Source organism: Vidua chalybeata, chromosome 4 (assembly GCF_026979565.1).
Source record: "Vidua chalybeata isolate OUT-0048 chromosome 4, bVidCha1 merged haplotype, whole genome shotgun sequence".
Classification (NCBI taxonomy): Eukaryota; Metazoa; Chordata; class Aves; order Passeriformes; family Viduidae; genus Vidua; species Vidua chalybeata.
Genome location: NC_071533.1, coordinates 64,986,739 through 65,009,196, shown reverse-complemented (window position 1 = coordinate 65,009,196; position 22,458 = coordinate 64,986,739). Strand labels below are relative to the sequence as shown.

At 43.3% G+C, this 22,458-nt stretch overlaps 1 protein-coding gene across 2 annotated transcripts in view; it reads left to right on the top strand.

Moving 5' to 3' along the window:
* The window catches only part of FGFR3 (fibroblast growth factor receptor 3), a 55,297-nt gene that overhangs the window by 19,443 nt on the left and 13,396 nt on the right, over positions 1–22,458 (top strand). For both annotated transcript variants that reach the window (XM_053940796.1, XM_053940795.1), the window contains exons 3-8: positions 1,786–2,049; positions 6,406–6,459; positions 12,167–12,336; positions 17,007–17,130; positions 17,551–17,741; positions 22,268–22,412. In XM_053940796.1, the coding sequence (XP_053796771.1) occupies positions 1,786–2,049; positions 6,406–6,459; positions 12,167–12,336; positions 17,007–17,130; positions 17,551–17,741; positions 22,268–22,412 (948 nt within the window). The remainder of the gene's footprint in view (positions 1–1,785; positions 2,050–6,405; positions 6,460–12,166; positions 12,337–17,006; positions 17,131–17,550; positions 17,742–22,267; positions 22,413–22,458) is intronic.

Below are 22,458 nucleotides of genomic sequence, written 5' to 3'. Positions count from 1 at the left end.
AAACTTTGCATCACAATGTCTGCTGCAGACCGACTGGGGAGATTGAGGGTAGAGATGCCAAAATAAAGTTGTCAGAAACAAGAGGTGCTACTTCATTCCACAGAAGAAGCTTGAGACCCCAGTCCATCTGCTGAGTCTTACTTTCCTCTTCATTCCAGCATTCCCCGTATACATTTTATAAAAATTCTTTGCTGCTTTGTCATTAACCCAGGTTCATTATGGTTTTTGAAAAAGAGTTATTTCCTTTTAAACAGCTCACCGGTACAGTTTGGCCTGTGCTTAGTCTGGGCTTGTTCCTGTTCAGTAGGTTTATAATACAAAAGCCAAAATAGACAAGGCTTGATCGTTTGGCAAACTGCTTTGGTAGAACTGTGTTTTGTGTGGAGGGGCTGTACAGTTGTGTGGGGTTTATTTTCCAGTCGATTAAATTAGCAAGAGGTTCCATCAGTTAGACCAGTACTTTGCAAGTGCAAAGCTGTCCACAGGGTTTTTTAATTTGAAGCCAAAGTTGGTACCAGTGAAAAAATCCTCATAGTCTAGAAGAATGAAGAAAAAACTTGAACATTTAAACCAGAATATTTCTTGACCACATTTTCTCCAGAGATATATCCCAGTTGGCAAGAGACCATGAGTGAGCACTCAAATGTAGCAATGAGTGCTGGTCTGACAGCAAGGAGATTCTGCATGGAGCTCAGTCTTCTTTTTTGATTTACTAAAAGTATATGCTTTCAGGGAAAATTTTTATTAGAAGGGGAGAAAACCCAACTCCCTAAACCTTTGACTGCATGAACACCACAACATTCTAGCCAAACCATAAAATATTTGAGTTGGAATTGCTGCCATGGTATGAGAGGTTCTTTGTAATACCAGTGAGTGTGGGCTTTGCCTCCTGTGAGACAATACCTCCCATGAAATACCACCTTTTCCGGCTCCCAGAATCCTTTCTTTCTACCTTGCAAGGCTATTGACTGCAACATTTTTATATTTTAAATCTTTACATTTATACAAGAATAAAACCCCTCATGACAAGAAGAGAAAAACATTAAGTTTTTCTCTTATAGCCTGCTCCAACTCTTTCACTTCAAGGCGAAAAAGCAGCCTGGAGCTAATGCTACATCCTCAGGTATTTGAAGCTGCTCTACTTGCACTGGTTTCACAGTGAAGTTATAATCTATGGAGATGTCTTTGGTTCTGCACTTTTTTTGTACACAGTATAACTTCAGCAGGAAGCTAGTGATGGTTTCATTTATTTTAGCTATTCCAGCCTTTACCTTCTGTCCAGCATTCCACCTGTTTTCTTCAGCCCACAGACGTTGCCTTTGGGTCACTCAGAGTCACATAAGAAATTTGGTTTATCCCCAGTTCTGCTCCTTTCTGTCCTTGCTGGGTCTCATAGGGTTTGTGGATAGACTCACAGCAATAAACAAAAGGAGGTTTGGAGACTGAGCTGTGAACTTGCCAGCACACACTTATTTCTGCCAGATCACCCCCTCACCTGCAACACTGGGTGTTGCAATGACCCTTCTAGAGGTCTGTGCTGTTTGTTGTGATGCACCTGGTGGGGTGGACGTGTTTTGGTTGCTACAGGGTCAAAGCCATCCCTGTAGATCAGCCAGAGACCTGACTGTCTTTGCACAGCTACCTGCCTGTGGCAGGCAAGGGGAAGATCTGGGCACATGGAAGCATCAGTAGGGCAAATAGAAGATATGTTTCTTTTTTAAACACTCCTTCTATCTCTGACACCTGCTCTTATTTATTCATCTCTATTTCTTTCTCCCTTTGCAGAATACTTGAGGAGCGAGACCGCCTTTCTGGAAGAGTTGGTGTTTGGAAATGGAGATACCATTGAACTTTCCTGTAACACCCAAGGCTCTTCTGTGTCTGTTTTCTGGTTTAAAGATGGTATTGGAATTGCACCTACCAACAGAACTCATATTGGACAAAAACTGTTGAAGATAATCAATGTGTCATATGATGACTCGGGGCTGTACAGTTGCAAGCCAAGGCATTCCAACGAAGTCCTGGGAAACTTTACAGTCAGAGTTACAGGTAAGTACAGAAATACAGCTGTTTCTGTGATTTTCTATTCTTTTTTTTTGTCTTCTAAAAAATTTTTGCCCTTTCACATATTCAGCACAACTGGTGGTTTGTGGTGTTTGTCTGTCCTTGGAAGGTCTGTACCTCCCTGGTAACTCCTGACAGTGGTTAGACTGGCAAAGCAAACCAATTGAAGAATGCTTGCCTGTCCATACCAAATGTTGAACCTTGATGTTAATACTGAGAGAGACTTAGAAAGGGTGCTGGTCAGATTAAACCTCAAATCCCCCTTAACACTCAAATAGATGCAATGCTACATGTGTTTTTGAAGTTTTTTGTGAGTGAACAAACCGTGGCTGACAGGGGTTGAATGATGTTTTCCATGTTATGTGACAAATCACTGGCAAAATTGCACGTAAGAGCTGGAAGTTCCTGAAGACTCTTTCTCTGTTGTAGCTGGTAAATCTCTGCCCTCCATCGCAGTTATCACAAATTGCTGGCTTGTTTTAGAGGTAGCTTATCTGCAAACTGTGTATATCCCAAATATGTGCTCTGTCAAAGTTACTTACTGAGATTCATACATTTCAAACAAGTGCTGTGTTAGCAAAGCACATGCTGTCATTTGCTTGGCCGTATTTTTTGTGATGAGGACAATAGAACAGAACAGCTACAAGCTGTCCTAGCTTGGATCACTAAACACAGAGTGCCAGAAAAACCTGTTGTTGCCAGATAGCTAACCACCAACAGAAAGGTCATTTTCATTATTTCAGGCTGGTGTATTGGTAGGTGGATACTCATCACTGTGAGCAGATAAAAACTCTCCTGATCACAGGTTAAAAGCCTGAATTTTCAGGAGAATTAGCCCCTTGGGGATCTCAGGTTTTGAAAACTTTCATTTGTCCTTAAACTATTGGAGCTTTTTCAAGAATCCTTGAATAGCAGGTCCTTTCTCCAAAAGTTGAGTTCCCTCAAAAAGTAAGAGTGTCTGTCTGAAAACCAAACACAGAGATGTTTGTAATTGTGAATCACATCCACTCCATAGAGGGCTTTCTTTTGCAATAGGATTTTGTGTGAGAGAAAACCCATCATGAGAATAAAAGCTCGTTTCACCAAGCCTTCAGCAACATCTGCTTTTTATTGAGCATTACTGGAGATTGCTGTGAATGCTTCAAGGTCATATCAATTAAATGGTTAAAGAAGTATTTGGCCCTTGAAAGGCTTTCTTTAACTAGGTATGATTATTGGAACTATCCAGCAAACTGCAGGTTGTTAGAAATGTTACTCTCTCTTTTTTTCCTAAGTGACATGAAAATGCTTTTGAGTTCAAGGGGCAGCAGGGAGGCAGGAGAGGGCAGCTGGTTACATGCTCAAATGAAACAGCTGCCAGCCTCAAAAGTTTGTAAAGTGAGAAATTGTTTTTAATGGTGGAAGGACTGATAATCCTCTGCTTTTAAAAAGTTTAAGCCCCTGTATTTTTCCTCTTCACTAATAATAGCTAATAACAGCTTAAGAACTAGCGAGTAACCTGAACCTGCTTTCTGACAACATTATGAGTCTTTGATTCTATTAGCCTACTGTCATTACCACCAAAGTGCTGGTAATGTGGGAGCCTTCTTTTTAGCTGTCAGCAGCACTTGTTTTAAACTTTGAAGCCCTGCTTTATGTGGCAATAGTGGTGCCTCTCATATACTCAGATATTTTTTCATAATTAGTATTGATTGCTCAGCGTGGCACTGCAGAAATGAGATTGTGATTGGAGATTTGTGGTTTGTGTCCCCAGTTCTTAAAGGTAATGCCAGCAATTAGCTCAGGTGTCTGGTCAGGTGTTCATGTGGATATCTGATGACTGGGGCTGGAGTTGTTCTCTGCATTAAACTGGTTTAAAGCTGTACTAACACACTGGAATTGCTCTGATCTCTGTTCTTAAGTGAGCAAGACTAGGCTAGGTGTGTTTGGAATAGCTGATCCACATGTAATTTCCATTTTGAGAGATCCTTCCATGTCTTAGGTGTGTATCAGGATTTTTCCTACACAGAGCCATGAGGTTTGAGTCTGCAACAAGCTGACTGTTCTGCAGTGACTCTGACTGTGCACAGGGGGATGTTTGATGCTGGAAGCAGAGCCAAGTAGATGCTGGAGCTAGCATTCAAGGGCTGAGAACCAGGCTGATGAATAGCAGGATTTGATCTCTTTAAAATTCCTCCCTTGACAGACAAGGGCTTGAGTGTTTTGCTAGTTTACAAAAAGAAACATACTGTCCCCTTAAAACCTGGACACCTGGAAAGGATCGTGTAGAGGCTGTGTGCCCAAACTGATATCCAGCCCTGTTGGCAGAAGCTCCATTTCTGCAACCATTTCATACACAGAACAGCCTTTGGATTTAGTGGCTGAGCAGCACCCCTGTGATGAACATGACCTGCAGGCTGTACCAGCAAATAGAGCTTTCAAAATACCCAAGGCCAAGCATTACAAAACATAATTAAAGCCCTTTTGAGCAGTTCTTGCCAATACTTCCAACAACTTCTGCTAAGGATTAGTGTTTTAGTAAATGGTAAACAAATAGCTTATATTTTTTAGTCACCTTTTGAAAAAGGTGATGTTTTAGTAACTTGAATAGGACAGTAGCTATGAGTATGGGATATTTGATCTTAAAATCTAAGCTGCACTTCTCATCTTAAAAACAAGCAAAGTCAAAGACTTCCCTCAACCTTGTGAAAATGTTTTTGAATTAGTTTAAAAATTGATTCTACTCCTCTGGTCATGATGGATTCATTGGAAAGCAGAAGTAAACTATAATCATGTGTTAATATATGGGTAACCAAATCTGAGAGCAGAGCTGAGAAGGTGCTGATTTCTCCGTCGATGCTGGTGGGGATTTGGCTCAGTTTCTGCCTTTGCCAGGACTTGAGCAAACCTGCTGGATCAGCCAGAGCACCTAAACATCCACTTCACTTTCAGCAAGCCCCATGGCATTTCCCTAGTTCTGCTGCCAGCAGGACCTCAACTGTGAATTTGCAGTTAGATACGTGCTTGAAGTCGTCCTTGAGGCTTTGCCAAGAAGAAGGTGCAAAGCATGATGAGCCCCTGCAATCTAAGGCAGGGAGATGTTTCCTGTGTTGCTTCTGTGCATGGTGAAAATGCCTGGGAGGCCCTTCCAGATTCTGCAGGGAAGAACTATTTGTTGTTATCTTCCCTTCTTTTTCCCTCCTTTTATCCTCTCCCCACCTTTTCCTTTTTCCATTTTTACCTCCACTTGTAAAAAGTTTTCCGGTGCTAGTCGGAAAACAGTAGAAAACTCAAGTGCATCTTGCAATGAAGGATGTTCTGCCTGCCTTGATCTAAAGCAGCTCTTTACATTTCAACATGGCCACATGTTAACACTTGTAATGTTTCCTGTTTTCTTATGTTTAAGGCCAAGTTCTCTTACCACTGTCTCAGAACATAAAGGCTGCTGGCTTGTTAGCATTTTTCCTTTATTTGAAAGGAAAATTCCTGGAGATTATGTAACATCAGTGATGCTAAATCTTCCAGATGCTGACCTGTACTAAACTAAACTGTGTAAACTAAATCAAACATTAAGCTGCTATTTGATAATGGCATTAACATTTTCAGTAGTCACTTGATGGGGGGAAGAGGGACTGAGCCTTCATTGTGGACAGCTTGTAGAAGGTGAAATGTTAGACCACATTAAAAGAAACAGTTCAGAATGTTTTGGAGAGATATAGATGGAAAATTCCCACCTGCTAACCTGTATTGAGTTACGGCCTTGAGGTGTCTCTGTGGGCAGAGTATAACTAAAGGGAGCTGGTTCATGGAATAGCCATTAAACGTTGATGGAGAGAGGTTTGATTGCAAGAAGTTCAAAAGTTTTGGTCTTAGTGTTTGAACAAGGAGTTAATGGAGGGAGGTGTGGCAGGAGGATATTGAGTTAAAAGAAAAATGCAGGGAAAGTGAATTAGAAATGCTGACCTGTAGTTTTGAGACATGGTAAAATAAAAAGTCTTCAGAGTGAATGCTAGAGGGAAGAAAAAAAAAAAGCAGTCAGAGAGCTTGTTCTGCAAAAATAAATTTTCTGGTTTAGAATTTCTTTTGTATTTATGAGGAAGAGAACATTTCACACAGGGAGAAGTATTTTACATTGGACCATGTTTTCAGAGCACTGATAGACTCTTGACACCTTTCTCCCAGTGGAGAAAGCTCCTGCCCAGTTGTGCCTGGCCCAGCATCATCAGAGGGGTGGGCTGGTGGAGCCGCAGGGAAGGGGGAGCCATCACTTGGATGTCCCATGCTGGACCAACAGCCTCATCCAGCGCGGTGTCCCCACGTGCCATCCTCTTTCTGCTTCACTTCTTTCTTGTCTCTTTCCAGATTCTCCTTCGTCAGGTGATGATGAGGATGACGATGATGAGTCAGAAGATACAGGTAATTTATTTTTCTGGGATACAAAGACCTTTTCTTTGCAGAAGCTGTGGCTCCCAAGCAGTGCAGCTCATCTGGGTGTTCACACAGTCGCACAGCAGCTCTCTCTTTGTGTTGAAATCAGTGACCTTAGGCTGGAACCATGATGAAATTTATCTAAAAATTTAGAAACAGCTGCCAGAGTGGTATTGCTGCTGTGGAATCCTACAGCAGCAGTAGTGTATTTTGAAGACTTGATGCTGAGAATCTGAATAGATGTGTAGTTACAAATTCCCCTTGCATGTAAATCCAGACAAGCCCACATACTATATATATCTATATCTTTTTTTGTTTTACTGCACTGATGTTACACCAATTTTATACCATTTCAAACCTTGACTGCTTTACTTTTAACTATTCTGATTCTGGTCCTTACCAGCATCTTGACAGGGGTCAGAGTAGGAAAACATAAACTAGCCAAGGGCCAAATTTACTGATGCTATAAGTGAGAGCAACCTCTTTGGTCTTACTGGCTTTTTCTTTCACTCCTGTGAGGAAGGGAGTCCCAGGACAGTGCTTGGTGCTTTCACAGTGAATCCCTTTCAGTCCCAGTGCTGCTTTCTTTAAGTGCAATAGCATTAATCAGGATCATTACAGGCTTCAGAGGTGTTAGTGTTGTGTTTTATTCTGCTCTTTATACTTCTGCAGAGTGAGCTGCCCATGTGGATGTATTTTTAATAAATAAACGTCTTGCGTTTGAACTCCCAATCAGCTATGTACATTGGCAGAAGTTCAACATGACTGGAAAATCTCTCCTGCCCTAACATTGCACATGCAATGTGGACTCTTTCAAATAGGTCTGCCGCTGCAATAAGTTAATACTGCTGTGTGTGCACTGTGTGGACAGTAATGGTGAGTTACAGTGCTAGGAGACCCATCAGCAGCAGTTAGTAGTTTTCTGATAGCTTCTAATTAGGGGCCAAATCCTGCCAGGTGACAGGCACCTTTGCAGAGGTGCTCAGGGCTCCTGGTACCTGCTGAAGAATGGTATAGACATAGAGATGGTCTGGTTTGGTCAGGATTTTTTCCTGCTGCAGAGCAGCTTCTGATGAACACAGCTGATTGTTCTGTACAGTTTTTTATGTCGTTTATAGAGAACTCAATCTCTTAGCAACAGGTATCACAAAACATCAGCTGGCTTATGGTACAGAAAGACGTTCTTCTTCACTGAAAAGGAAAACACATTTCACCACATGTATTTATAGCCTGTTTTCTGGGTCTTCTTGACTTTGAGGCTGTCTCTGGTTTTAGACCTGAAGGTAATGGCTGGCTTTGCTTAAAGGTCTCATTATAAAAAGTTGGATTCTCTTCTGCTTTAAAAATGGTTGATTAGCTTAATGTGTCAGTGCAGTGAAACCTCATGGCATTTCATGGCATAGGTGTGCTTTATGTTGCTTTCTTTGATGTCAGACCCTCCACTTAACTCTCAGAGGTCTCCTGAGTCTGGGGAGCTGTGTACCACCAGTGTCAGGACATCCCACCAGGAGCAGGGGCTGAAGGACCATCCCAGGCAGGCACACACGGTGCAGCCAGTGACATGTTCTGTGGACAGCCCAAAGACCCAAGTCCTCTATCTCCTGTGGCAAAAATGTGCTGATGGGGTGTATGAGCCCCTGCTCAGGCATCAGACACAGCTGTGGTCAGTAGTTAGAGGAGGAAAGGCAATAAATGCTTTCATGCAAAAGAAAAATACCACAGACTCATAGGACTCACAGGGTTGGAAGTGACCTTAAAGGTATTCTATTCAGTATAACTGATAGTGTTTCATATTTGAGGGGAGGCATTCCATCCTGGACTGGCTCACTGTGTGTTGCCACACTGCATATCACTGAATAAAATCCTTTTATCCTGGGCCCTTGTGATGCTAAGTTACTTTTCTGGCTTGTGTTACTCAACAGAGTTTCTCATCCTCACATAGTGGAGAGTTGAGAAAGCTGATTCCAATAGCGTCATGAGTTTGAAGCCAATCTTGTTAATTTTAAGGGTTGGAAATACCAAATTCCATGTGGAGTGCCCTGCTTTGCTCACTCTCAGCTTCCTCTCTGAAGGGCACTGCAGAAACAGGGCATCCCTTAGGGATGAGCAGCAGAAAAGAACAAGGAGAAACTTCTGCAGCTTCAAATCAGCTCGTTTGTAGCAGCCTTGTCACAAGCTGTGATTGGCCTTTGCAGAAAGAGGCTTTCTAATACCTCTGTTCTCTACAGCTGTTTTTCCTGGCCCCGAAACAAAAACAAAACTCCCTTTTCACACACTGCGCTTCTGCCCCAGTGCTCCCTACCCCTCTTGTATCTGTTTGTTTGGAGCCCCCGCTGCGCAGCCCCAGCACCTTCAAAGAGCCCCCATAATCTCCAATTAAATCTGGCTCTGTCCTCGGAGGCGTCAGCTGGGGAAATTACACAATTAGGGTTGATTCTGTCTGCCACAGAATTTGGTGGCAGCTCCTAATTGCTAAATGAGTGCTTGGTTGTATTAATTATTCCAACTATTGCTCTCAGGTTTTTTTAAATTGGTCATTCCAGTTGGATGGGTGGCCGGTGTCTTTGACGAACAAAATGGACTGTCAGGCTTAGTGTTTGATGATGGGAAAGGGCTGGTGATAATGTTTGGGTGTCCCCCCCTTTTTTTTTTTTTTTTTTTTACACCTGCACATGCAAAACCATTACTAGTAATTAATTTACAGAGAGCTAGTCTAGAAAATTTTCCTGTCTTTCATCCTTCCTCTTTTCCCGCTCCCAAAACTCTCTGGAGCTTTGCAAGCTTTGCTTGAAGAGTTAGCAACATTTTCAGGCCCTTGAAAAGTGGTAATGAAAGGACTCAGAGGGCAGAGCAAAGCAAAAGCAGGGATGTTTTGTTCGCTGCTCCTGCAAGTGAGAACAAAGGCACTGTTTTCAATGTGTAGATGCTTTTTTCCAGTTCCAGTTTGACTTGAGAGCAATGCCCTGTTTGAGTCTTGGCACAATAATCCAGGGGTGCCCAGCCCTGGCAAGCCCTGGATCTCATAGAAGAGCACCCAAATGAGGGAAAGCACTCAGGGAAGAAGTTGTGTCTAATTGCAGCAGGCAGGAGTGAATCCTGCCTTTGCTCCATATGGAGAATATCCCCAGCTGGAAATTTTCCTGGGCTCCTTCTTGCTGCTCTCAGATGTCTGATAGCAAAATCCCCCTTGGCATCAGTGACAACATTTGCAGCCAATGGGTTGATGGATCTCCTGTGAGGTTCAAACTCATCTTTTGAATGAAAAAATGTGATAAAATATCACCATGCAGCACATGCAGATGTTGTGTAAAAGGGAAGAGCCCCAAAAAGCAAAAGGAGGAACCTGGCCCTGATGAGGTGACCATGTGATGTAATTACCCCTCAGTGACTAAATGATTGTCACCAACAACATAAGATGGGATATCTCGTGGGCAGATAGGTTAATCAAACAACAAGGCAGGTTATTTGGCTGCCCTCTGTGGCGGTGGCAAAAGGAGACTTTTCCATCTGTGCCTGGCCTTTGCCATGCCTCTGCCCTGTAGCACCCAGAAAATCAAGGTGCATTGTCAAAAGGAGGCATTTGGCAAGAAAATGGCCCAGGCTTCAGAAACCAAGGACCAGTATGGGTTTCTGGGGCCCTCTCCTCTCCAGCCTTCCCAATGCCCCCCCAGGTGTCCTCTGCATTCACTCCCTTGTTGCTGCCTGGGGATTTGCCCAGTCTTTGCTTGGCTTCTGCCCTCCCTTCATGCTATAACAGCATCATCCTTTTACCATCAAGGCCTATTCCTTGAGCAGTTGCTCATTTTTCTAACATTTTTTTGAATATTCCCCATTTTTGTGCAGTTCTGCCATCTGGAATGGTAGATGGCTGCTTGATGTCCCATTTTAGCTTACTTTATCATGTAGTACTTCAGGCCTTCTAGATGTGCTGTGTGTTCACAGGAAAGTTTGTAGCTGGGATTTTCCAGGATCATGGGAATTGCAGGGATTCCTCCTTTTGCTGTTGTTTGTGCCAGCCATACTCCTTCTGGATCCTGGCAAGAAAAGGGCCTTAAGCAGTTTCGTTATTTGAAAAATGAGGCGTACGCAGGATGTGTGAGCGCAGATCCCTCTGATACGTGGGGCTGACTCTGATAGGCATCACATTGTTGTGCAAGGCAGGCTGAGGGCAGATGCAAACCCTCAGTACTGGATTTCTCCCTTGAGCTGGTGTTACGTCCAGCTATCCCACTGCAGAGGTGGGAAAGCAGATGGGACATGAGGTGTGCCCAGCGGGGCTGTCTCTAGCACATGGAGGGGCATCCTGGATGCAGCTCCTGGCATCCAGTTCCTCATGGACTTTGCAAGATGGAGGAAACATGGGGAGAGTGTTGGCAGGTGCTAAAAACCAATGGGTGCATGGATTGCCTTGGCTGAGATGGATGACCTTTCCTGCAATATCCTTGGAGCTGGAATGCAGCAGGGAGCCTGCATGGGGGACACTGGGGGCTTACACCAAGGTGGAGTCAATCACTGACCTACTGGAGTTCTAATGGGATGGGTGTCATGCAGCCAAATGCACTGGGGATAAGGAGTATTGGAGAAAGGGAGCAGCTCCCGACAGCTTTGGTGGCCATCGTGTTCTCCAAGGCAGTTCTTGGAGGACCAGTGCCTTCAGTTTGTCTTGGCCAGAAGCACACGTACCTCTGCAACAGGTGCTCCATGTCTGTGAGTTTTTCCTACCTAACTGGAGGAGATGCCATTTACACTCCTTGCCTCGCTATTTTGCAGCCCAGACACTGCCTGCCCCCATCTCCCTTTGCCCTTGGTGTGGAGCACAGATCTGGGGGGCTTGATGTGGCCCTGATATGGCAGTGGAAACACAGCATGTGCAGCTCTGCAGTGTTGCCTTAAGCAGAAATGAAAGCTTGGGAGGTTTTTTTTAAAACTTTTTCTTTCTTCCCAGTATAATGAGTTTGCTGCTGCTGCTGCCTTAATTTGGAGTTAATATGTAATGTTTGTAACACAGCCAAAGAACGTAGCTGTACTTGAGGCAGATTATAAAAAGTATCTCATGCTAACACTGGTGTTCTAAAATTTATCCCTGTTCAAAGGTAACATGAATCTTTAAAACTAAAAATCACTTGTACTTAAAGAACATAAACACGATAAACCAGTTTGGCACTGGCGCGTTTTCTTCTTTCCTTCCCTTAAGGAGGCTACACTACATTTGTACTCACTGACGAGGAGCATTTTCCATTGCACTCCGCTCATACGTTTTCTCTGCTCCCTTGCTGGCCCATCAACATTCTTTTACAGTTCTAACATCTTTCTGCTGTTTATGCTTCTTGGCTACTAATGTCCCAAAGGTACATCTGTATCCTTTTACACATTGAGGCCAGATTCTCATCCTGATCTGGGATAACTCTCTCTACTTGTTGATTTAAAAGGAGCCACTTTAGATTTATACTGGCATTACCAAGACAAGAACCCGATCATGAACCTTTCATCACAAAACTGAAATACAAACACCCTCTCTATGTCTATGAGAGTCATTTAGCTGGAAAGCATTTCTGTGTCATTTATCTTAACGGCAGCAGGTAGCAATTTAACTGTCAATCTGCACATGCCAAAGACTCCTCAAATGCATCTGCTCACCAGCTGATATCCTCTGCTGCAGAGAGGGGCCTGTTCAGCTTGGTTTTTCCTTTCTCAGGTGTCCCCTTCTGGACCCGGCCAGATAAGATGGAGAAGAAGCTGCTGGCAGTTCCCGCCGCCAACACCGTTCGCTTCCGATGTCCGGCAGGTGGAAACCCAACTCCTTCCATCTACTGGCTGAAAAACGGCAAGGAGTTCAAAGGGGAGCACAGGATTGGGGGCATTAAGGTAAGGTCTTGGTTTGGATCTCAATTTTTTATTATTTCTACCAACTAGGAAATTGCATTGCGCAGTGATTAACATGAGTGGTTTTAAGAGCACTGTGTAGAAATTAAGGTGGCTCTAGCTCTCTTAGGAATTGCTTGGCACCAAAAGTGTTAAAAAGGACTGCTGTCCTTTGGGATCAAAGGCTAATTATCTCTGAGTTTGTCTATAGTGGTCATTCAGGGAGTAGGTAAAAATGGGGCTGGGTTTATGGTTGCATTGTGAACAGGCATGAAAAAGCAGGAGCAGAAACTTCTGTCCTGATTTCTGGAGATGAGCCCAGGGCATTGAGATGTGTTGGACCAAGCCATAGCTATTCCCAGCTCTCAAAGAAAACCTATTCAGTGTCCTTTGAAGGTATAGGAAATCCCTCACCAAGGACCTGGATCATCATGCTGGTAGTCATTAACATTCTTGTGGTATAAATCACTGACCCTTGGTCAAGTGTTGGATTCCCTTGTAGCCAGAGTAATAGCATCTGCTCCTTGGCTGCTTTCTTCTTCCTGCTTCCTTTCTACCATGAGGTGTTCTGGAAAATGGTCTGGCTCATGTTTACAGATAGAGCTCAGGGACACAAAACTCCACTGCAGTCAAATTATTTAATTAGCCAGAAGTCTCTGTGCTACTTTATATGATGAATTATGGCAGGATTTTAAAAGGAAAATCAGCTTTTCTCACATTTTGCTGCTGTTGTTATTACTTTGTTCCCTTGAGGTCACAGTCAGGGGTTTTTCTGGTTTTATTTGGGGGCAATAAAACTGCTGCAGCTAATTATAACAAAATCATAATAGCAGGAAGGACTCTTGAGCAGCGACTTCTGCCTGCACTCTGCCAGCCCTGACATATTTCTGGACTCTGCTGCTAAGGAGAGAAGGTGCCTTGTAGGAAGGCACCTTCATCAGAACTCAGAATAGCTGTGTGCTGATGCCTGCCACATCCGTAGTGTTTTGAAAGGGGACTGGGCATGCAAAGTGTGCCATGCTCCAGAAACCAGAGAAGGATTCAAAAAAAGTCCCCCCTCCCCACAGTTTTGGGCTGTTTCTTTCCTGTTAGCTCAGACCTGTTTCTGAAAGAGCCTTTTGTGATGGCTCCAGTGAAGCTTTTAAAGCTCCTTCCTCAGTCCTGTCCCTGCTCCAGTCTGGATGAGGCTGAGAACACGTTCAGGTTTGGATCTTCTTAAAAGCCATGGAGCATAAAGAAGTGGAGAGGCAACTCCTGAGGGTAAACTGCTCTTCAGCAGATGACATTCACAAAGCACAAGCATCTTTTACTAATTGCAGGCTGTAGGGATCATCCTGAAGTGTTTTCAGGCTTGCATGCACCATTCCAAAGGCTTTTTACTGAACTGTGTCACATCAGCTGCACTAAATTATGCCTGCAGAAAAAAAAAATCTAAAGCTGAAAGCAATTCCCCTACCACTTTCCAGTAGTTTTAATCTGTCTTTGAGTTTAAATTGACACATTTCATCCTCTGAAACACGGCAGTGAGTCTTTGGCATCACTGTGCTTTGTTTCTCTGGGGGCACCTTTGAGCAACAAGTCACTGCTTAAAAGAGCTATTGAAGGCAATATCAGGACAGTTACAGGAAGATTGGTTTAAGCTCTCTGTCTAGGTGTAGTTCTTTGTCCCATTCTTGATATAAAGACATCTTTCTCTGTAATTTTCCTTTCTTTATTTCCTTGCTTTTGGTCATGAGCCACACTTAGATATAAGTAATCTAGTGTAAATCTCATCCAGTATAAATATACTGATAGATATCAGCTGAGATTTGAACCAGAAAAGGGGATTGAAAACTTGCTCAGTATCTCATGTATTTAAGATTTAAATTCCCTGTTACAACTTAACTTCGTAACAGGATTAGGCAGCTTGAAAAGAATGGGCAAGATCCAGATCTGGCAGAGTTTGGTTGGCTTGCTTCATCTCGAGATCTGGTCTTAACCCAGAAATCCTTGAGCCGAGAATGTTCTCATTAGTTTTCAGTGTGTGAAAGAGTTTTAATGTTGATTGTGAGAAGTCTGTTATCAGCAAATGAAAGCTGACCACTCTTCCACATCTGCTCCTTCCACATGGCCTTTAGACCCGTGTGACTGCCCAGTGTAAAGCCTGCAAGAGAGAAGGGTGAGTGTTGAAAACATGATAGGCAGGCTAACTTGGTTTTGTTACACTTCATTCTTAACTGGTAAAGGAAAGAAATTCATATGACTTATCATATGAAATTTCCCAAAGAGCATTAATGGTTAAATCCGTGTTGGAATCTCTAATATTGTAAGCCTGTTTGTGTTAAATGACCCTAGAAGGGAAGACTGAGGGGGAGGGGAGATGGAGGATTATCCCTTCCCCAGACCATTGCACTGACTTGCATACCAGTCTGGCAAACACGAGGTTCCAAGTGTGTCTGCAAATGTTTGTTTCACAAGGAGCCAAGAATGACAACACCAAATAAACCAGAGGGATTTCCAGTATCTCACTCACTTGATTAATGCCTGCACTAAGTCGCTTCATGTTTCTTGTGTTTTATTGAGTGCAGTGACTATCCTAACATGAGAATTACTATCTTTTGCCAAAGATTTTCAAAACTAAAAATGTCTTCCTAGGTTTCCAAACAAGTTCTGCCCCATGAGTCTGTGTCCCCAGGTTCTTCTCTATTCAGAGTACAAAGTTCCCATCACAAACCTGACAGAGAAGTTTTTGAAAGTGTCATGAAAGTGTCTTTGAAAGTGCATCCTTTGTAAAACATCTAATTTGGACCTGGTTTTAGAATATAGGTCAGACTAGGGGAGTCATCCATGTATCTGGAGCCCCATTTCCTTGGAACAGCTCCTGGGGGTTCCAGATGCAAACGTTTTGCAATGCTGAAAAGTGGATTTAAAGAAGCCTTTAGACACAACTGTGAGACAAGCCAGTATGGAAATGAGCCACTGAGGAGCCACAAATTTGCATCGAAACTTCCGTGACAGCCTAGTGTGTTCAGCTGTGGGCTCGGGGTCCAGGCTCTCTGTTCTCAGAGCTTCTCTTACTCTGTAATTACCACAGGGCTACAGAGATGTTGCAAGGGGGATGCTGCTTTACAAAAGGTGAGATGTTGGTTCTGCTCCTTTGTTGAGCTCCTCCATTCGTGCTGTCCTGGGTGGGCAGAGGTGCAGTCAGAGCTGACCAGACATCTGCCACAGCTGAGATGTCTGTTTGGTCACAGCCTCCTGTTACCCATACTCTAAAATGAAAAGAAATGCCATATTCAGCATTCTCTGAAAAATGAGGTGCTCTCAGCAGCGCTGTTTTCAGGGCTGCAGAGGTCTACAAATTGTTAAAATTACATTTGCTTGCTTATCTTGCAACTAAGCTGTCTAGTCCTATGGTTTTAAACCTGCTCTTTACAAAGTTCTGGCTTTGATTGCAACTTGGCCCTCTTATGGAAAGCATGTGGGTGCAATTTATGTGTAGCAAAAGAGGTTAAATGACTTCATATTTGAGTTCACCTGCTGCAGCAAGAGATCTCCAGGAGCAATTACACCCTTGTTTTTTCCATCAGCCCTTGACATTCTGTAGTGCAGCATTATTGTAAATATCCTACTTCTGTGTCCTTGGGGTCACCTTCAAAATGTTTAATAACGTTAAATGTTCTGCTTTGGGCGGCAGAAGGCATCAAATTAATATCCAGAGATTTGAAGACCTTTCATATGCTCTGCACCCTGAAGTAATCTTTGTTACTGTTGGTTGCTTTCTGTATTAATTCAAGCTTTGCTTTCCATATCCATTATTTCCTTTATAATCACTAGAAACAAACGTTCTAGCTGAGATCACAGGGCAACAGGTCAGGGTGGAGACATGGGTTGTGCTTTCCCTTCTGCTACTGAACCACCATTAGCTCTGGACATGAGCCACATCCAGAAAACCAACTAGCATAAAACTCAGTGCCGGAATAGAAAGGCTGGCCAAGCATCCTAGCGACCAGATTTGAGGCTGGACATGTTTGCTCCTGTCTTTTAGAGGGAATTTAGGGGACTAACTCAGTTGGAGAAACCTGTTTCTGTTCAGACAAATGCTATAACCTGTTGCCTTCATAGTGCAGACATTTTAAAATATAGATCAGAATATTAAAATATATAGATCCTGTGTGATGCCTGCTGCAGTAATTATTCTGGTGAGAGGTACCACATTCAGTTGTCAGCTGGCTTTGTTATTGTGATTATTGTGGAAACATGGAAATCCCCATTGAAATCTCAATGTTTTCCATTGTGTTGCATCACTTTTGCATTGGTCTTAATGCCTTTTCTCATTAGACGTTACAGAATTCACAGAATGAATAGGTTTGGAAGAGATCTTAAAGATCATCGAGTCCAATCCATACCCAGCACCTCAACTAAACCATGCCATCGAGTGCCATATCCAGGCTTTTTTTAAACACATCCATGGATGGTGACTCCACCACCTCCCCGGGCAGACCATTCCAGATCTTTATCACTCCTTCCATGAAAATTTTTTTCCTTTTCCTTTAATTACCCTTGTGAAGGGGTCCTTGTGATGTTCAGGCTTCCTCTGGGGTCCAGGTGTGTGGAAGCTCAGTGATGGTTCATTGGTTTGAAAGGTCTGGTGATGATGGTGCTTGACCACGAGCTTGATTGATTTCTTCTAGCTGCGACACCAGCAGTGGAGCCTGGTGATGGAGAGCGTTGTGCCGTCAGACCGAGGGAATTACACCTGCGTCGTGGAGAACAAGTATGGCAACATTAGGCACACGTACCAGCTTGATGTGCTAGGTGAGATTCCACTGTTTTCCCTCAACAGCTGATTTGTGGCGATGTGGAATAGGATACGGGGAGCAGGAGCTTGGTTTCTTTCCCAAAGTGTTGGATCGTGTGTCTTCTAAAACTAAAAACAAGCTTCTTTTTGGCCAACAATTCGGGCTCACATCTGCGATCAGTAAATTACTTAGTGGGTCTGCAGAGGGCCTAAAGAAGGAATGGGAGGGCTGAAATGCCCCCTCCCTTCCCAGGTGGTTATTCTCCATCTGGCTGGAGAAGCCCTGGGTAGAGCAGTGATCAGGACACCTGTAGGGGAAAAACCTAATTTGTACCATTTCCCCTGAAAAGCCAGGAGATGAATGTTTCAGAGGAGAATACTTGCTGGGGAAAAATAAGACAAGTAAATTAGGATTTCTCCTCTTCTCTATTTTTCAGAAAGGTCACCCCACCGACCAATCCTGCAGGCAGGGCTCCCTGCCAACCAGACTGTGGTGGTAGGGAGTAATGTGGAATTTCACTGCAAGGTCTACAGTGATGCCCAGCCTCACATCCAGTGGCTGAAACACGTGGAAGTCAATGGCAGCAAATATGGACCCGATGGAACCCCATATGTCACAGTGCTGAAGGTTGGTACATGCTCCTCCTTCTCACCCTCAGGGCAGTCCTTCTGTAAGTTTGCCCAGTGGATTACTCTTCTTTTTGGAGGGGATGCAGCAAAAATGTCCTGAAATCAATGTTCCAAACTCTTCTGTTTGCCAGAGATAACACTACTACTGTGGTGGCACATATAAGCAAAGTTGTAAGAGCTGAGGCAATTGTGAGAAATGCAGCATAATGAAAGAGCTCTCAGATTGCATTTGACCTAAAATTGTAAAAATACTGGTTTTTTTTTTTTTACAGCTTCAATGGTGGTATTTTCAGGGTTTATTAAAATAAAAGTCTCCCAACTAAAACACATTCTTCCTTTTCCAAGTAAGCACATTGCAGCGTGCACATACCAAGTAATGCTGAACTACCAGCACTTGAGAGCCAACATAATCTTGTTCCAGTCACTAAATTTGTGAACGTTGCTGTTATCAATGCTCAGAAAAGCCTTGTTTTTTTTATTGAGAAAAAAGTACATAGTAAGACTTTATTTTGCTAAAATGCTTTCTTGAAAGGCAACTTTCAGATTACAGCCATAAAAAAGCCAGGGGATTTGGTTCTCCTCAACCAATGTAAATATAAAAGCAGGGAATAGGGAGTGAGGAGCACATTGGACTTCTAAAATACTTTAAAAAATAGTTAAAGCATCATGTGGTGGTGTTTATTAAAATATATAGGGCCAAATGGAGTTTTTCTGGCTCTGCAGTGAGTGCTGAAAGCAGATTTTGTCTCTGCAGCTTCAAGCTGAGGCTGTCCTGTGTGTGGACATTCCCTGTGCACATCCTGCTGCACACACCCTTCTTCTCTTTGTATGAAGTTTAAAAAAAAACAACCACCACTTATCAGACAGTATCTACAAAACTGTAACGCAGCCAGATACATTATAATAAAAGCCAGAGACCCTGGAAATAATTACACAGATTGAAATAACAGATTGGTTGGAAGAAATGGTTGGAGACAGTTCTTCAGGACTGGCAACATGTGCTTCTCGCGAGTTTAGAAAACTTTTTATTTCTCGCCACCTCTCTGAATGTGTTTGAATTATGCATATTTGAATTTCCCCCTGGTTTCACAGCCCAGCACCAAGCTCTGAATAGCTGGTTGTGTCACATGCCATCTCATAGTCTCCGAGCTCCATGTGTGGTCCCCGTGGGATAAAGTGCTACCTTTTGGAAGTTTGCAAAGCGGCTGTGAACAGTGCCTTGTGTCACAAGCACAAGCCCCCATTTTGCCGTTGCAAAGAACATATAAATAGTCCTTATAAATAGTGTTTTAAAATTAAGTTGGAGCGGCACCGGGGTGGGTAGGTAATTAGAATTGCCAAATACCTTCTCTTCTGTGGACGGCAAAGGCTCCGCATTCCTCGAAGGGGAGCACAGGCAGGCGTTTGAAAGCACAAGTTTTGTTTGGTTTTATGTTTTTTTGCTGAATAGGACCAGCACACGTCTATTTACTACTTCTGGTTAATCAGGAATGCTTTGAATTGTATTAATGCCGGCATCAGCGCTGGGGCACGGAGCATTTCCATTTTGGGATGCATCTTTTGTGCGCCAGTACTGGGCCTCCACTGAGCTGTGTCAGGCCCAGCTTTGCAGGGATTTTTTTTTCTTTTCCTTTTTAAATGTGGTGTGCTTGTTTTTTGTATGTGAAGATCTGATAAAATGATTTTGCTGTCGTCTCAGGGCTGGTCTGTTGGCTTTATGGAACTGTTTCCCTCATGCCATGCAGTGCTGCTGCCTTGCCCCAACATCCTGGCAGGAGCAGGGTGCTGTTAACAGCCCCCCTGACCACAGAACAGCTCTCTCCTGCCCTGTGCTGTGCTGCCTGCAGGGAGATAAGGCTTTTTTATCAGCCTGCCCTTCCCTCCTGCTTTCAGGAGATTTTGTGGAGTGTAGGAGCTGCTGTAGGGCAGTTTAAGTATGGGGAATATCCCAGTCTCCATCGCAGCAAGAGAGTCAGAGAGGTGCCTAGCATGTGAAATTCCCCCCGTTCATCTAAAGGGGAGGGTGAGGGCTGTCAAACCCCACCCAAGTCCAGATGGATAAGTTGAATGCTGTACTTTCAAACCAATTTTTAAAAAGCCTGACAAAACCAAGCCATCACCTGCATCAGTTTCTGAAAGCCTGAGCTAATTTGTGATCAAAGAAAACCCCTTTTTCTTTGCAGAAGAGCACTAAATGCATTCCAGTTACAGAAGGGGGCTGGCAACACTGTGCCCAAGCTTTGTCAAAAGCTAAATAGTACATTCTGCATTGAAACATGTCTGGTTTAATTATAAACAAGGCAGCAACAGCAGGCAGGCACGTTTCCCCACTAGTCAGGGCAGACAGACTTGCACGTAAGCCTTGGAGATGAGCTCAGGTCAAACCTGGTGGTGTTTGTCATCAGACATGGACACTGGGGCTCTTCTCTGGTGCCTCTTCTGGGTTCAGTTCCTAATAACCTATCAAAGCTGGTGCCTCAATGATTTTAATGAGCTGCAAGTAATATTGGCAGGATCAGGCCTGGAAATGAAAGGCATCAAGACTGGGCTGGAGAGTGTAAGACCAAAACAGAGAAGACATTTGCTTTATTTTCATTTCCAGAACTGAAGCTTCTTCTGAGGCCACTTAAAACAGTTATGCATTTTCAGCCAAAATAAAAACAACTGTTTAGTGTTTAGGGGAAAAGCTGATGTGCTGTTGTGGCAGCATAGAAGAAGAGAAATAAACCCATTGCTTAAAAGTCTGAAGTTTGTTTGATTTATATACACCACTTTATTTAGTAAAGAAGAGGCTCCTATAAGCAGTGGAAAAAATTACAGCTAATTTCTGAAAGGCAAAGTCAGCAGCGAGTTTCAGACCGCCACTGCTTATATTTTGTTTCCAGATTCTATTTTGGAATCTGATAATTGAAACAGTATTTGCTGAGCCGGGTTGCAAACACAAATCTCTGCTTAAGCCCTTTCTCTGGTGCTCCTGTCTGCTGAGTTATTAAGAAACCATAGAGCCTTTGACTGCTGTCAGATGGAAAAGGGGCAAACTGGTCTGTTTTAAAAAAGAAATCACATGTGTGAAGGGAAGGGAGCTCACCTGCACGTGGTTTGGGGGCCAAAGGCAACGTGTTTTCACCACCCAGGTCGTGGGTCAGGTGTCTCACCACAGGGTGAGCCGGGGATGTCAGCACAGCCGCGCACAGTCAATCCTAGCTGATGTAGGTGCGATGGAGCTATTGTTTGGTTTACTGAAGTTCAGGTTTCTGTCTATTCCTGCAGTCTTGGATCAGTAAAAACGCTGAAGCCGATGCTAACCTAAATCTGTTCAATGTGACAGAACAAGATGAAGGAGAATATCTGTGTAGAGCCAACAATTTCGTAGGCATAGCCGAAAAGCCATTTTGGCTCCACATTCGCAAACCAAAACCAGGTAAACCACAGACTCTGTCCCAAGGCCCTGGCAACTGCAAGAATGAGCTATAACATTTTTAAGAATCCAGTGATTAAAATTACTATTCATTTTGTATTATACCCTGTCAACTGACGCTGAATGGCTTTATCTTATTTTCTTGCTAATTTTTTTTTACAAGACTGTAATGCCTATACAGCAATTGCCATGGAAAAATTCCCACAATAAAATGACTGTCAAATTTTGCTATCAACTCTTCATACTTTTTTTCCTTTTCTTTCCTTTCCTTACAATTGAGTGCTGATAACAGAATTGCATGTTAATGACCTGTGACATTCCAAGCTCTAGAAAACCAAACTGTTTTGTGTTTTTCACCTACAAAACTGAATTAATCAGTTCTGTCTCTTGGAGAAGTAATGGAGAAATAAATATCAACATTGGCTCATTCAAGCAAACATGTTAACTAGAGAGGAGAATCAATCTCATGGGCTCTGGGGTTTGACTCCAGCCTAGAAGGTCTGACTGCTGTATTAGTCAGTGCCACTGCAGGAAAGTTCCTTAAAGGCACCCTCTGGTTATCAGCCAGATTCTACTGCAGTGTCAAGGTCTATGTAATCAATATATGGCTTTGAGATGCCCACTGAAGAAATTCTAAAAAATTCTAGAATTCTATATTTTCAATAAACTCATGAACCATAATGTTTGTATATTCTTCTGATCAGCACTTGAATCTTTCCCCACTACATCTCCCCTTCTTTCCCCTCTCTTTCTTTCTTTCTGTCCTCATTTCCCATCCCTCTTTCCCTACCCCTGTACTCACCTCACTAACCCAAAGTCAGTCATATTGTGGGGGCAATTTTTCATCTGGATGCTTTTGCTTGCATGCTTCTTTAGTGGGACAGAGTAAGAACCTGGTGAAGGGAATTTTTTTTTTTTTTTGCTTTTGACTACAGGTTGCAGAGGGGAATGAATAAATAAATGTGGAAGATGGGCCATTGGAAAATAAAAAACAAACACCTTAATCTGCTTTTGAAATTTGCCTGTGGTGTCCTCACACTTGCTGGGAATGTGGCTTATTCTCTGTTTTCCCTCTTTCTATATGTGTGTGTTTTTTTTCCCCGTAGACGGCAGGTGTTAACACAACGGATAAGGAGCTAGAGATTCTGTACTTGCGAAATGTTACTTTTGAGGATGCTGGGGAATATACTTGTCTCGCAGGGAATTCTATTGGGTTCTCACATCACTCTGCTTGGCTGACGGTGCTACCAGGTATTTCCTTCTGTGCTGGCCTCTCCTTCCCTCTCCAGGATGCCTC